The 17358-nt window shown below is 40.9% G+C and overlaps 1 protein-coding gene across 1 annotated transcript in view; it reads right to left on the bottom strand.

The window, feature by feature from the left end:
- Window positions 1-17358, bottom strand: part of LOC111873304 (chromatin-remodeling ATPase INO80) — a 151929-nt gene that overhangs the window by 76742 nt on the left and 57829 nt on the right. The window contains exons 21-23 of the mRNA XM_023867911.2: window positions 13681-13808; window positions 2014-2108; window positions 1852-1924 (exon numbers count right to left, since the gene is read on the bottom strand). Of these exons, the coding sequence (XP_023723679.1) occupies window positions 1852-1924; window positions 2014-2108; window positions 13681-13808 (296 nt within the window). The remainder of the gene's footprint in view (window positions 1-1851; window positions 1925-2013; window positions 2109-13680; window positions 13809-17358) is intronic.

The following is a 17358-nucleotide window of genomic DNA, read 5'->3' as shown; positions in this document are numbered from 1 at the left end:
TTTGAAGTCTCCGAGCCCATCCAGAGCTTCCTTGGTAAGGCATTCGCTGTACAAGTTGAACAGAATTGGTGATAAACAGCATCCTTGTCGAACTCCTCTTCCAATCTGCACACTTCTTGTCTCCCCACTGTCCAGTCGTACTCTAACTTTCTCATCCATGTACAATTTGCTGATCAATCTTCTTTCACGCCAATCGATACCTGTTTCCTTTAGGATCTGCATTAATTTGGTCCAGTTTACAAGGTCAAATGCCTTCTGCCAGTCTATGAAGCAAACACACAGTTCTTCATCTATCTCCAAAGTTCGTTCTGCTATAATTCTCATCATCCCAATTGCATCCCTGGTTCCTTTTCCTCTTCTAAACCCAAACTGATCTTCTCCAAGTATATCCTCTATTTTCAAATATTTTGTATATATGAGGAATTTCCTTACTGAATGCTATATGTCCTTCCCATCTCACCAAAGATTCAGTCAAACAACTGTCTTGACTGATACGTTTCATGATTTTCTTCAGTACTCCACAAAAAATTTCTGAATGGTACCTCAAATTTGGCAATGACCACTACTTTCCACACTTTTCAATTCATTATTACTTAATCATACTACCACTGAATGCTATATAGTCTGAGAAGCTGACATCATCATAAAATAAACCAGAAGTAAACAAAAAAATTATGTAATCATCTTAAAAGCAGAAGACACATAAAAACTATGAAGCCCCTCACTGTGTAATTTTCTCTATTAGGATATATTTTTTACTGATAAAACATAAAAAGTAACACAGGAATAAGAGGTCTAGAATCACAGAAACTGAACAACGGATGGAATGAAATCTTAATTTAGGAAGCATGTAACATGAGATTCGCCTGTCCCTGCGGTTAACTAATTCAACACCATGCCACGAAGAAGAGGGGGGGGAGAAGGTGAAGTATAGCTCCATCATTCTTAACACTGGAATTAGATGGAAATGAATGGCCATCTTCATGCCCCAGCCAGGCCCAACTGACCACTGGAAAGGACGGTGGGTGGGCCCTACAGCTGGTACAGATGCTGTGAAGCAGAGAAAATTTTGTCCCTGCCAGGAATCAAATCCCGATTCGCTGATCATCAAGCCCATAGCTTAGTCACCAAAAGCCGGTGTACACCACGACGACAATCTTTTGTGACACTGCTTCTGTGATAAACTTTTAACAGACAATAGGCTACACAAGCTCTCAGCTGACTGCAGTAGTGGGTGGAAGGAGAGATCTCTTGGCAATTTGCCTCAGAAATCTCCTTATGTAACCATGACCATCACTACATCATCTGTCAAACACAAAATGAGAATGAAGATTACTGTCATCTGGGATGTGACATTGTGCAGTTTGATGGAATAGAACCGACATTTTGAAAGAATGTACACCCTCCATCTTCATGGAAGATATGGGGAGGGGAGGAAAGGACCTAGGGGTATGAGCAGAACAAGAGAAGACAGGGGGTAGACCTAAATATCTCAGGTGAAAAGAGGTGAGGAAAATGGTTTGAAGAGCAAAATAGGAGGGAAAACATTTATTGAAGATGTGGCGGAAGAGAAAAAAACTGGATGATTCATGGTTTTTATGAGGAACATTGTGGCATCAATCAGAGCTCCCGATAGGTCAATAAACCAAGTCCTGTGAAAAAGATGCCATGTCAAACACAGGAACCATCTAGCAGGTTCATTCCTTTTTCTCTTTTCACCATATCTACAGCCTGATTTTCATGGCTTACTCATCTACCCTGCAGATGAATACAGTAGACTCCTTTCACGGCAGCACAACTCAGAAGCAAGTAATCTTCATATTCCAAGCAGTAAGAACTTTTGAGACTTACCGTATCAGCTGCAGTGAGGTTAATGCCCAGCCCGCCTGCCCGAGTACTCAGCAGAAACACAAAGATGTCTTCCCTGTAAATGGAAACACATACAACAGAAACTCGTTAGAACTCTGTGAACCACAAGGCCTCCATTTTTTCAATTTAGCTTTAATCACTGACCTCGCCTGGAAATCTGCCACCATGTCTCTCCTCTCCGAGATTTTGGATGAGCCATCCAGCCTCATGTAAGTGTGTTTACGGTGCCACATATATTCCTGGAAAGCAAGAGACACTTATTTAACAATGCTTAAAGTGGAAAAAGTAGAAGGTAAAGGCAGAGTTGTCTCTATGTTTAATTACTTAAGCACNTTCAGACTGCAACATGTTGCTGTACTGTCTGAACTGCCCCAGCCCACACAAAATGGAAAAGTATACTGCAATTTGAAAACTATGGTCTTCTGATGATTGAACCAGCAAGTTCCCCCAAAATTTTGGTAAGTACTCAACGCTGTGAGAACCTCAATCTCACATATGTACTCCAATTTGATGTGATATACATATTATCAGATAATTCCTATGGCCTTCAACCCTCTCTCATTCATAGTGGTGAAATAGCTGCAACCACTCCTAGGACCATTATCCTAACCTCTCACATTGTGTCACGCCATTAAAGACATCAAAAGGATAAAATAAAATTGTCTCTGCTTAATTAAGGACCTTGCCATGGGGGAGTGTACATATAGCTCCATGCTAGGCACCAGGCAGAAGTGAATGACTAGTTTCACAACCTGCCTGCTTTGTACAGCTGCCCCTTTTGGCTAGCTCTGGACATTGTGGAGGACAGAAGAATTTCATGTGCCTGCCAAGAATCAAATCCCGATCCCTTGATCATCCAGCCTGTCATCTAGTTGCTATAAAAACTGGGCTAATCAGGCTCAACAGCAAAAGCGAGAGTGGAAAAATGGTAATATTATTTACTCACCAGGGGAGGACAGAGGAAGCTGGCTCAAGATGTAACAACTTCTGACTTGCGTTCAAGAGCTGCCAGGTTTCAATTTCGGCCAGTATAATGATTATCCTGACTATTTCATGGTCTTCCTCTGTCCATCCCGGAAAATTATAGGATAGAACCTCACACTAGGCCTAACTGAATTTACAGAAGAATACAGAATAAAAAAAACCATGGCTTTAGTCCGCAAGCGAACTATACCGACCGAGCGACCACCGATTGAAGTTAGTGCCAACTTTAGCGGATAGAGGGCGTTGCGTGGTCGGCGCAACGAATCCCAACGGCCGTTAATTTCGATTTTCTAGACCGGAGCCGCTACTTTTAAATTCAAGTAGCTCCTCAGTTATCCTCACAAGGCTGAATGGACGCCGTTCCAGCCCCATTACTTCTCAGAAAATCCGGTAGCGCCTGGAATCGAACCCAGGAACTCTGGATTTGTAGCCAGGGACTCTGACCACTAGACCACAGAGGCGGTTCTGAACAATACAGAATAAACTAAAAAATTTAAAAACTTAAAATATCAACGAAATTGAAGAAAGAAGTTTGGGAAGGCCTCTGAAACAAAAGGATTCTGTTTCGTAATATCTAAGACGTCTCAATATGCCCAATACTGGAAGGGATGACGTTGATACACACTGAGTAGAGCAGCAGTGACCGAAATGTAAACATGAGATGAAAGGTTAAGACTATAATATGCCAAGCACAGGCAATATGTAAACTGTGTTCCTCATGATGAGATGCAGGGGCCCACCGGTATGTGTCACGCATGTTACAGGGAGGGATGGCATCTGTGGGAACCATATGAGGAAGGGTTAACTGTCAGGTACTTGCATCATGTCGACAAGCATGCTTCAACACCAGTGCACAATAAACAGTAAATGTAAGCTCTTTGTTAACAGCAATAATCTTTTTGTCATTAGAAACTTACAAACCACACGCAGAGATAAAGTTGTTCCCGTACAATGGAGGTAACACTGGCAAGTGTTTATGTGGAGTGGCGATCCTGTCAGGTCAAGTATTTTCGAAATATTAAAAATAAAATTCATGGCAAGTTGTCTTAGTGGATTTGATGGTATGTTGTCACAAGTAGTTCTATGGGATGTCATAGGCATTTGGTTTTTACTGCATTTCAATAAAATGCCTACCTAGGAGATTGAAGAATTTTAAAACATCACACAATGAAGAACTGTCATGTCGTGTCAGGATTGCCTAGTAAATACGAGGGTTGGAACTTTAATAGTGGCAACACTGCTGTAGAGACGCCATGCAACGGAACCAAATAATGTCGCTTATACCACACGTTAGTTACATACCTACCTTACCTCAGAGCAAATGGACTCTCCCTTCTCACATCACGCGTATGCGAAGTGAAGAGAAGAACAGAGCCTCGTGTTAGCTTACGGTCTAATGTAGTGTTGTCACTATGTTTTCAAAACAGGCACAACGGAGTTGGATAAATATTGAATGTGCCAGAGGCCGTACAGCACGACAGTGTCATCAAGGTCTTCAAGAGGCTTGCGGGGAATCTGCATTGCCTTACAGAACAGTGGCAAGATGGGTAAAAGCCTTCAATGAGGGACGCCANGAAACGCCAATCGAACGAATGGCGTCATTACGGGTCACCACGTAAATAAAAAATTCGTCAGAACCGTGATTCTCGTGTACGACTGTGATGGTGTTATCCTAACCCAACGCATACCGTTCCCCGACAGCAGACCGTCAATGCGCAGTATTACTCTTCATTTTTGGAACACAGCCTGCGACCAGCTTTGAGAAAGAAGCGGCGAACACTTTCTGCAGAACCCACCCATCATTTTGCAGGACAATGCTCGGCCGCATGCAGCGCAAGCTGTGGCTGACTTGTTCGATCGATGGGGCTGGGAAGTGTTGTACCATCCATCATACTCCCCGGACTTAAGCCCTTGTGACTTCGACTTGATTCCTAAGATGAAGGAACCACTTCGTGGCATTCGCTTCAGAACTGTTCCAGAGATTCTTCAGGCAGTAGACCGCTCCATTCGAACTATCAACACAACAGGCGCTGCTAAAGGCATCCTATGACTTCCACATCGTTGGCAACGGGGTGTACGCAATGCTGGTGACTACACTGAAGGACAGTAAAACTTCGAAACATGCATCTATTTTGTATCAGTTGTAAATAAATAGTTGCCACTATTCCAACCCTCGTACTTGCAAATATATTGCAAATACTTGCATCATGATCATTAATGGATTCATCCTGGCATGAGATGAAGAACAGTAGTAAGCTTCATGCTCCAGCTGTTTTACTCTCAAAGAAAGAGCCTTCATACAACTGCACAGGAAGTTGCGTTGTCCCAAGATTGGACTTAGACAGAAGTACAGAATTTAAAACAAAGTGCCAGGGCAGTATGGCATGCGGTTCTGGATCAAAACTAATTAGTATATATCATGATATGAATCCACTAATTCCCTGACGACAGGTTTAGACTTTTAAATGCAGAATAGAATGACAAACATATCATGAACTATGCATGTATTTATTTGTATATTTTTCACTTAAAAAAGCTGATACTTCCGTTGCAGAAACTGTAAATATAAAAAGCCATAAGAACTTTATGTTTCATAACACCGTCTTTATGTGTAAGGTAAAGTTGTCCCTGCGCTTAAGTAATTAAGTACTTCACCATGAAGGCGTATGGGGGAGTGGATGTATAGATCCGCATTTTCTTGAACAAGGCATTAGACGGAGTTGAGTGGTCAGCTTCACGCCCCGGCCGCTTTACCCCCGGTACCCATTGGATAGGAGGTTGGGTGGACGCCAGAGCCAGTCTGGGCGACGTGGATAACAGAAAATTCTTGACCCTACCAGGACTCGAACTCCGATCCCCTTGGTCATCCGGCCGATAGCCAGTCACTATACCGACTACTCTATCCTGGTAATGTGTACTAAGCAAACTGACTATGTGTGACTGATAGTCTGTGTGGGGCCTTGAGAGCAATCTCAGGGTAGTCCATGCAATATCTGTGATTTAAAAATGACACAGGGCAGGATTGTCCCCCCAAGTACTTCGATTTCCACTGCCAATTATCATTCCATTAATAGCCTATACTCCATCTTTCATCAGGGGCTTGTACCACAAACTCATTTTGGGCCACAGTAGCAAGGGACAAAACTTGATGTTCTAATACCTGATAAACCAATCAATCAGTCAAGCGGTAAAGGAAAGAACCGATGTGATGTTGCTACATTGCAATTAAAGAGTAAAATACACGAAGGCATTACTTCTTACAGACACTTTACAGTGCACTGTACTTTGTTCAGGTAACAAGCAGCTAGTGATCAGGTATTCCGAGCACTCTCACATTCTTCCACGCGGACTGCCTCGCCCTACCCACTGAATTCCAAGTTAGAAGTCCACTGAGGACAGTGATTCATAATGGGAGACATATCTTCAAAAATACTCTGACATCAGACCCACAATTTGCTACACATAGCAGTCAAATGTCATCAAATGCATGTGTCATTTAAAAGGAGGGAGGAGACTGTAAAATTCATACCCATGACAAAAACCATATAAAAATGTCTGCAAAGTGAGCTGGGGGATTCCAGCCATGGAATTCCCAAACGCGGAGCAGTCCATAAACCTTAAGGACCCAAATGTACTGTTCTAGTACAAAGTCACATCCTTGAAAATCCTGGGATAAGAATACAAGAACTCTCTCTCACTCCCGTTCTCTCTCTGTTGCTCTACAGCCCTTTGGACCTTGGCCGCTTTTTCAGTTTCTTAATCTATACACAGTCGGTAGGACTCCTGGACGGGGGATCAGCCGTCAGACCGTCAGATCAGACCGCTACCTACGCAAAGAATAACACATAGACAGAATAAACGCATTCAGACGTCCATGCTTCTAGTAGGATTCGAACCCACGATCCCAGTGTTCAAGTGGGCGAAGACGGTTCATGCCTTAGACAGCGCGGCCACTGTGATTGGCTGAACATTAAACTAACAATGCAAAATATGTAACAAGGAAATGAATATTGTGGTGTAGCGGGTAGCACCCTTGCTTCACATTCAGGAAGTCCCGAGTTCGACTCTCATCCCAAAGACTAACTATAGTGACTGATGATTTTCCTCAGTCCTTCCAAAATTCTGGGACTGAAACTATAATTATCCATGACCATTTCCTTCCTTGTCATTTCTAATTTTCTATTCATTATCACATCCCTGACTGATAATCTATAACTTCCTTCAAGTTGATTGTTATAAGAAAATATTATGGAACACTAGAGGACCTAGAACAGTGCATAAAACAAAATCTGGTACTAACATATAATTCCAAAATATGGAACTTACAAATACGAACAAAAGCAAGCCCCAACTAATGCATATGAAATTTAAAAAGCACTAAGGTGACAGAATGAGGGGGAAAGAAAAATTAAATATTTACAGCGGTTAAAAATTTATTAATAGGATTAGAAAATAAGTGATTACAATGTTTCACCATGCAAAAAGGATGTATAAAGTGCGATATCGAAAAGGGAATTAGAATTACAATTTAACAGACCTATGAGTCTGCAAAGAACAAGACGGTTTAGCCATGTAATGTAAGGCGCCGAGAAGAGAAGGGCAGCTGGTGTAACATTGAAGAGAAAAGAATCGTGTGATGGACGCTATGTCTGGAAATTTCTGTTCATCCACCGACATGAAAGGGAAAACATATTAAAAGAAAGTGCTGCATAATTAAACAAACAAACAATACCTAAAAAAGCATCGTAGTTTATTTAATAATGATGCTAGACGCTAGGAACCGCCTCTGTGGTCTAGTGGTCAGAGTTCCTCGCTACAGATCCAGAGGTCACGAGTTCGATCCCCGGCGCTACCAGATTTTCTGAGAAGTAGTGGGTCTGGAACAGGGTCCACTCAGCCTCCTGAGTATAACTGAGCAGATATTTCAAGGAAATAGCGGCTCCGGTCTGGAAAACCGAAATTAACGGCCGTGGGGATTCGTTGCGCTGACCACGCGATACCGCTAAAGTTGGCACTAACTTCGCCGACAAGCGGCGGTCGCTCGGTCAGTATAGTTCGCTTGCAGACTAAAACCACGGAGTTTGTTTTGTTTGTTTGTTTGCGAGACGCTAGGCTATACAGAATACACTAGGCAGTTGCACACTTCTTCTGAAATTATGACAGTGGTTAAATATTGTAGCATGTAGATCCGTTGCTAATTAATGACTCTGTAGATAATGCCCATTGCTGGACAATAGTCTCCTAACGCACACCAATGGACTAACTGGGAGACAGTGTTCTCTACGTAGTCCGTGTGACAGCCACGTGACACAACAACAGCAGGACTGTTGGAAGCGGCGTTTTCTATGTGGTCCATGCCGAGGTGTTATAAGTAGGACATGTCTAGAGTTTACTTAGTTGTCAGAGGGTCATTTGCCTGTAAGGTCATGAACATGGAAGCTGCGGAGGCTACAGCATTGGAAACCGTTACCAGGTGACAACCAGTGATGATATAGAATATTGAGAAGACTTAGTGCGTGCTGTAGCGAATTTTAGAGTGTGTGAATTAGTGACAGCGCTATAGTTGCTTGTAGTTACAACGTGTAAGTGCTCAAAAAATCCAATTACCAATCCATACCCTGTCTATAGTCACTCCATCATGTGATAATATGGTTATCAGGCTAATGTGATGGCAAGGAATTAACATGAGTAGAAATATGTGCTTTGTAGCAAATCTGTGATGTTTAGTTTGAAATATGTTTGCGGTTTAACTAGCCCCTTTGAGGACTCTGTATGCGACGTTTCCACTGGGTGCTGCATGACATAGCTACCAGATACAGCGGGGTGGTCAGAGCATATGGAATGAGGACCTGAGGATCAACAGCGTGCCTAATTCTTGGAGGCCTAAAATACTGGATTTCCCTCTCTCCAGGGTCATAAATAGGGAAAAGGGCTTGTCCCAAAGTCTTAACCCTTTAAAGAACAATTGTAACTATATCTAAAATATGCTTTAATGTTAAAAAAACTGTGTACTTTGCCCACAGAGCATATTCATGTGTATCGTGTAATTTTCACAGTAGACAGCGATTTCCCTGAACAGCATTAACCAGCTGGCCCTTGTAACAGAGATGCAGTGTACTTTTTGTGATGCATATACTGAATTTTTAACTAAAATTCATGTAAATTTCATGCTTGTTACAAAGGAAGTCCCTTCACAGGAAAGCAGAAATCAGGAGAGCAACTGAGATCAAAGTCCCAGAGTTGGACAACTCTCCTAAAGAGAGGAGGTGTCCTGAATGACCACACAAAATATAGCCACATTCAAACTCTGAAAATAACAAGCCCATGGCCTGAAGAAGACAAAGAAGAAAATATTTAATTAGTGCAAATGTTGGGAAATCCAGAAGGAAAGAGGCCACTGGGAAGACCAATAAGTAGGTAGATGGACAATATGAAAACGGATCTTAGAGAGATACGATGGGATAGTATGGATTGGATTAATCTGGCTCAGGATATGGACCAGTGGAAGGCTCTTGTGAACATGGTAATGAACCTTTGGGTTCTATAAAATTCTGAGAAATTCTTGAGTAGCTGCAGAATTGGCGGCTCCTACAGAAGGGCTCAGCCCCATTAGTATGTAAGTAAGCATTTCTTTTTATTGCTAGTGGGGTGGGACTAAGTCCCTTGTACTGCAGCCACTTCTGGCCTATTGTACCAGCCCCAGATGATAGGTGAGGGTGATTGTGGAGTAATTGGTGGAATGAAGATTGGCAGGGGAAACCGAAGTACTCAGAGAAAATCTGCCCCAGCGCCACTTTGTCCACCACAAATCCCACTTGACCAGACCCGGGATCGAACCCGGGCCGCCGCAGTGAGAAGCCAGCGACTAACCGCTTGAGCTATGGCGTGGCATAAGTAAATAAGTAAGTAAGTAAGTAAGTGATAATGTCCGTCAACTGCTCAGAATTTTCTTCAAATTAGTTATACAGAGACCGCTTATACCTTACGACAAACTCATGAGTATATATAGTACAGCACATTCTTGTTGACGAATGTTCTATTATTTACTGTTATGATCATTTTGTTGAATAAATGGCCTCCAAGCAATGGAACCACAACAAATTAGATCCATTTTACACTATAAAAATTGGCTATGACCTAGCAAAGATACAGATATAAAAGGTAGAAAAATATGAGAAAATAATTTTATACATGAGATGAAAAACCTGTTTGCTATTTATAAACATAGAGATTAAAATATATACAACTATAGCTTTAGTTCTTGAATTTTACGAATGTAAAACTTGGTCTCTTAACATTAAGAGAAGAATATATAGTGTGAGTGAGTCATGGAATTCTACAATCTGAAGGCTCAACAAAACAAAACAAAAATTACAAATCTGTTTCCTACGTTCCAATTCGAAGAGGAATTCCCCCACCCCACCTCAATGAACTCATTCATGCACAACATGATCTTAAAAAATAAATAAAACGTGCTGTAGCTCTGAAATCTCCCACGGGAACTCGTGAACAAGGTGTAGCCAGTCAGTCACTTGGGCTGTATGAGGACAATTCATCTGAGTGGGTGGCGCAAGGAAGGGGAAGGGGTCAGACAATCTTCACAGAAACATTTCATAACCTTCAAAATCAATAATCACCAGGGCTACACAAAACATCATAACTAAAACGACTTATTTTAGATGAAGCACACATTTCCTTTTTTAAGAATTACTGATGGAAGAAAGTAATTTAACTAATCCCAAGAATCAGTCCTTCTCAGGGAGCTACTCACGAAATTCTTCATTTTCATGAAGCACAAAGGTTCATTTCCATTTTCAAAACAGTCCACACCCTCCTACCCTTCTTTAAATTTCATTTTAATATTATCCTCCTATCTACACACAAGTCTTCCAAGATGTCTCTTTACTTCAAACACTCTGACAAAAATACTGTCATTTCTAATTTCTCTCATGCATGCTACATGCCCAACCCATTCATCCTAATTGATATGATTATCGAATTCACATCTAGCGATACAAATTATGAAACTCTTCATTACATAATTTTCTCTAGGCTCATAAGAATAATAATTAAATTTGCTTAACCTATTTTTGGCGCAGACCATACACGTGTGAGCAAATGGATGGATGTGAAGTTTGCCACTCGTCTTTATGGCGCCCTCACAACTTTGTCCTTCTTGACTCTCCTTAGTTGGCACTAACTTCACTGACAAGTGGCAGACACTCAGTTGGTATAGTTTGCTTGCGGACTACAGGCCATGGAGTTTTTTTTTTTTGNTAAATTTGCTTAACCTATTTTTGGTGCAGACCATACACGTGTGGGCAAATGGATGGATGTGAAGTTTGCCACTCGTCTTCATGGCACCCTCAGAACTTTGTCCTTCTTGACTCTCCTTAGTTGGCACTAACTTCGCTGACAAGAGGCAGACACTCAGTTGGTATAGTTTGCTTGCGGACTACAGACCACGGAGTTTTTCTTTTTTGGTCTCTCCTTCTGTCTCCATCTCTTATATTCAGCTTCTGTAGCTCATTCTCTACATGCTACAATTATCTCAGTCTTGTCCTTACCACTTTTCTCCTGCCTTCTGACTTACTTTAAAAAATCTTCTTCGCCAAAATTGTGTGATCCTTTCTGACCACATGCCCCAGTCATTCCAACCACTACCAGACCAGCACTTGTATAATTTTGTTCACACCTAATTCCACTTTGTGTAGGGGACAAACATAATTGAGGAGCTACTTCAAGGAAATAGCGGCTCCCGTCTAGAAAACCGAAATTAATGGACGTGGGGATTTGTTGCACTGACTATGCGACACCCTCTATCCGCAAAAGTTGGCACTGAACTTCAGTGACAAGCGGTGGTCACTCGGCCGGTATAGTTCGCTTGCAATCTAAAATCACAGACTTTGTTTGTTTGTTTGTTTGTTTGTTTGTTTGTTTGTTTGTTTGTTTTTTGTAGGGGACAAACTGACAGAAAGTATGATTTGTGGTTCTTGCACCAGTGGTTATTACGAGTTCTGTCTTCTAAGATATAAGGCTGCGTAGTCTGTTGAAAGCCAACCTTCAACAGACTATAGTGGAGTTGTATTTCAGAAGATAATACTTTTCAAAGAGACAGAAAATTTTCTGGTCTCTATTTCATCAATGTAAAATGGTTGCAAACATTACAGCTCATGGCTATCAGGAATCTCAGATATTGGAACAGACTGTACAGTGACTTCATGGTTGGGTGAAGCAGTGGACAGCGGACAGGGGTGGGTGGATACTTGTGCCATGGTGAGTGACTGCATGATGGGGAGAGGGGGAGAGGAAGAGAATCAGTTCTCAAGACTTGGCAATGGGGAGGGGGGATAGTTACGCAGTTGCACACACACAGACATACACAACTTATTTGGAAGTACTGTCATTTTCTCATTATCTGAAATGAAATCTGGCATCTTCAATGCACCTTTTAAAAATCATCTATACACCTTCTTATAGGAAAATATACATATCTTAAAGAACGGGAAGTTACAAGTTAAAATTAACTATGCAATTACATTTTTCTTAGAAGTTAGTAATATAATTTTCCCACAGTTGTTTCCTTTTCTTTGTGCAAGTTAACCCCCTGATATAGAAACAAGGAAAAAGGAAATTTCATGCTATTTTAATCCTGAATCATACAGACCAAGAGGCACTTAGGTAAATTCATGTTTAAAAGGACACAAAACCCTGGAAGTACAACAGAAAAACCTGAATGGAAGACAATAATACAGGTTCCTAAAGAAAATCATCAATGGAAGAAAAGAACATTACAAACTATTTCCTTACAAAAACCATGAATGAAATTCTTTAGATGTCCTTCACCCTGAAGATATCTTTTATGAATGGTAAATGTGCCAGATATTTACCATAACACAACAGTTCAGGTTCTCACGGTCGGAATATTAACAGTACAGCTATCAATTCCTTGAAGTAGCCTGCTGCTTTCATCTTCCATACTGAATTTTACCTTATTCAGTACATCCCTTGATACGTAAAAAAATCGTTACCAGTGCCGAAATTATAGATAACAATTTTTTTGACCCAAGAAGATATCCATGTAAAAGTGTAGGAAGTGTCATTATTTTCTAAAATGCCAACTTTCTCTCTGTATTTATTTATTTTAATACTCCATTTATTGCCTACTGAGTTCCACGACAATATACAGCATTTCACCGTTTACGTAACGAGCTCATATTATATCGTATACAAGGGACAGGCTTACATCTTCAATCTGCCACTATTTCAAGATTCAGCCCTCAAAACAAGTACACTGCCTGTCCTAATGGTACTCTGTTTACATGACACTCAGCTTCATAAGGTCAATCAAATTTCAAGCAAGGTAGCTAAAATATTAAACTGTTGTGTAATTAAATTTATGAATAAATGAAATATTCTGCAGTGGACTGGATATCTTTCATTAAAATCGATGACTCAGCTCAGTCAGTACAGTGACAGGCTATGTGTTGGATGGCTGAGGAATCAGTGTTTGATTCCAAACACAACGCAAGAGATTTTTCTCCATGCCAGCTCTGCAGCCCACCTTCCCTCCTATCCAATGGGCACTGTGAGCCCTTTCTTGGTGGGGGGGGGGATAAATGACTGGGATGTGAAGCTGACCACTCACCTCCATCAGTAAGTACCAAGGTCAAGAACACTGGAGCTATTCCTCCATGCCATCACATCTTCATGGCACAGTGGTTAATTACTTAAGCACAGGGATAATTTTACCTTTTCTCTGTGATTTATATCTCCATATGTTGTTAATGAAATATCTACATTACTAATATTCAGCTACAAACTGACCTCCAGTAAGTCAATCATGCGAGTCATCTGGGAGTATATAAGGACTCGGTGACCCTGTTCCTTTAACCTCTTCAGCAGTCCATCCAGCACATACAGCTTGCCCGCATCTGTGACAAGTGTCTGCTTGTCTGTAAACGAAGAAACAAAGCTGTTAATCACAAAGCTCACACCAACCAATCTACACATCTAATCCACAATCTGAAACAACATACCATCTCAGGGACTCACAATTACATTTTCCTCAGTCCATCCAGTCAAATATCACAACAATTATGTAAGTACACACTATTCTTAAAAGCCAGGATAGCTCAGTCAGTATAGCAACTGGCTATAGGTGGAATGACTAAGGGTCTGAGTCCTGGTGGGGGCAATAATTTTCACTTCTCCATGTCATCCAGATCGGGTCTGGGCCCAACCCGGCTCCCATCCAATGGGTACCACAGGCTCTTTCCCCAGGGGGTAAAGTGGCCAGGGCATGAAGCTGACCACTCATCTATAACTAGTGCCAAAGCCAAGAAAACATGGTTGTATACATCCATTCCACCATACATCTTCATGGCATATTGCTTAATTAATTGGGCACAGGGACAGCTTTACCTTTACCTCACACACTATTCTTAAAACATTACACAAACTTAAGATTATAGTCTTCTGGGATACAATGCTGTATACCAATATTTTGGAGGAACCTGTTGCTTCCTCTCTACCGGTATCTTTCTACAACATTACATGGCCTCATATCCCAGAAGATAATAATCTTAATATTCACTGCTACGAGAACCTCAAATCTCATACTGATTCTGTAAGGGCAGAATATTCTACACTTTCATCTTCTGACCTGAAGCTGGAAGCAGAAAGTATCTATTTACCAGATTGAATGGTATCATATTCCACAAGACACCATCACCTTAATAGTCACTACAATGGAAACCTCAAATCTTATTAAACAGCCCATGCAAACAGCAGTGTAATTAAATTAACGCCTCTTCTTCAAAGGTGTACATTATCTGTAGCTTACTTGATAGCATTCTCAGTAACTACAGAGTGACAAATGATACAATATTTATCAAATAAAGGATGGGAAATGTTGTGAAAGAAACTGGTCATGCCCTAATTTAAGGTAGCATCCCAGAATTTTCTTGGAGCGACTGAAGAAACCCATGAAAGACTTAGTATACATAGCTAGTGCTCCAGGAAAGATTTGAACAGAGTGCCTTATAAATATGAGCTCACAGTGTTGCTGTTACAGTAACCTCAGGATGCCTGCTGAATGCTGGGTGTGAGTACCCTGCTCTGCTCAATTATTCATAACAACAAATGTGTCCTTTAGCTTTTCTTTTGGAGAATCTGTACGTGCACCTAAGTTTAATTTCATTTAGAATTTTGCAAGTTTAAGGCCTTCAGTTTCCACTTGTTTAACGTGAAATAAACGGAGAACATAAAACTCTCCCCTTCGCTGTCAAAAGTCTTAACAAAATGTCTGAGAGAGGATGTAAACTTCCTCTACCTCTACATCAAATTTTAATTATGAACAATGGAGAAAAAAGTTAAACTTCAGTTGGGGTGGAGAAAATGGGCGGCAGACAAGGAATCAATATCTCAGCTACATTATGAGTTTATGGTCTTTCACAGGATCAAATTTTCTTTCTATTTCAGGACTGGCATTAGTGGAAGCCCCTTAGTCATGTAGTTTGAAATTAGCCTATTGTACCAGCCCCTGTACAAGCCAGGTGTATGCCCCCTTCTCTGAGATTTTTGGAGAAGAATAAAAATCATGGAGAAAAATGGGCAGGGGGAAACATATTAAATACCAAAACTTTCTTTTTACAAAATTACCTTTTATCCTAAATACTCTATGGTGATCAGTAAAAATGAGTCCCATTAAAGTTATTGCATCTTTAAGTAACTGTTCCACATATGCAACGCAGTGACAGTGCATATAAATTGGCTTCACTTCAGTCAGCCCTGCCTCCACACTTCGGTTGACACAGCTATCCTGTGCATCTTCAGACAGAGAGAAGAGAATGTGAAGAGTGAATTCTGCCTTGCAAGGGGATGAGATGATGAAGTCTCCTCTGATCCAAAGGAAGATGAATCTTAATTAAATTCTATCAGTTTCTTTATTATTCCCTTTGTTTTGTCTCGTCTTGTCTCCATCTCCTTCTCTCTCTTCTTCACTGGGATAAGTGAAGACTTGGAGAATCCTGTCAGAATAAACAGGGGTGCAGTGGAACCAGATCAGCGGAAGTATCGCATTTCCCAGTGTACACAAAACACTTGTGTATACAGCATGTACCAGTTTAAAATGAAGGAATTAAGAAACATATTATTAAAGGTTTATTATTTATTTAATAATAACAACAGATTTTTTATTTATGGATGGAAGTAAACAATTCTGCCTTGCATAATGGAAAAAAGGGGAAAATATGATAAAGAGTATCTGCCCTTTGCTCATTTTCATCACCATTTCCCAACTTAACGGCATACTGTGATCTTTAGGGCCATATCCAGGGGGCCATATGTCTTATTCACTAGCAGATGTGATAATTGTTAAAAATCAAGTATTGTCTACGAGGGAGCTGGTCACAGTGACCGCACGGTCTAAGGCATGAATGGTCTTCGCTCTCTCGAACGCTGGGATTGTTGGTTCGAATTCCACTCAAGGCATGGATGTCTGTTTGGGTTTGTTGTCCTGTGTGCGGGCAGTAGCCTTGCAACGGACTGATCCCCCATCCAAGCAGTCCTGACTGTGTAAAGGATTAATAAACTGAAAAAGCTGCCAAAGTCCAACAAATAGACTGTATAGCCATATACTGATACTCGCATATTGTGTCTATGAGGGAAGACTTTTCTCTAACATTTCCCGCATTAAAAAAATTTCACTCAACATCTTTGGTGTTTGAAAATATAGTCCCTCATCATCTGCACTCTTACATTCAACTACTTGCTGCCGTCACTAATGAAAACTGAAAAGACTACCATCAATATAAAGAAACAAAAGAATGAATTTATTTTCGAAATTAAATTCAGTACAGAGAGGCTTGGTGCCATGCGGATTCTTGCTTAATTTACAATGCAACCCTGAAGATGAAGACACTATGTTCCTCTGAAACGTCAGTGAACATTTACTGTACTACACAGCATTACACAGCATGTGAAATGGACTTTAATATGTGTGAGCATCCCTGAAAACTGAACAGTCCAACAACTTACAGCAGCATAACTTTCAAATATAAGATTTTTACGAAATCTGTTCACAGTTTAGGGGCTGATACTGTGTACAGGCAGATGATCTCCACATGTAAGTAAAAGTAAAGGTATCCCTATAAGAGGCCATGGAGGGCCATAGGGTTCTGAGGCTCCCATACTTTCTAGACAGTCTGCTCACAGATGGTGGTGAGACTATCAGCCTTACACCCTAATCCACTGTCCTTAACTCTCAAGAAGATTCCTGGTACTCATTTCTGTTAGAGGATGAGTCAACCCCAGGGCCATAGTGTGGCTGGAAGGATTAGTTAAACTGAAAAACCAAGGACCTGACTGGCAATTGAACCCACAACCTTCCAGCTTGCAACATCTTGCCCCAAGGCACTCTTTTCCCCTTTGCAAAGCACATTTATAAACACACTGTGTTTAATTCTGACATACATCCATGTAAATAACAAACTAACTAACAAC

Source organism: Cryptotermes secundus, unplaced genomic scaffold (genome assembly GCF_002891405.2).
Source record: "Cryptotermes secundus unplaced genomic scaffold, Csec_1.0 scaffold189, whole genome shotgun sequence".
Taxonomy (NCBI): Eukaryota; Metazoa; Arthropoda; class Insecta; order Blattodea; family Kalotermitidae; genus Cryptotermes; species Cryptotermes secundus.
Note: the sequence above shows the minus strand (reverse complement) of the source record. Positions and strands in the feature narration are given on the sequence as shown.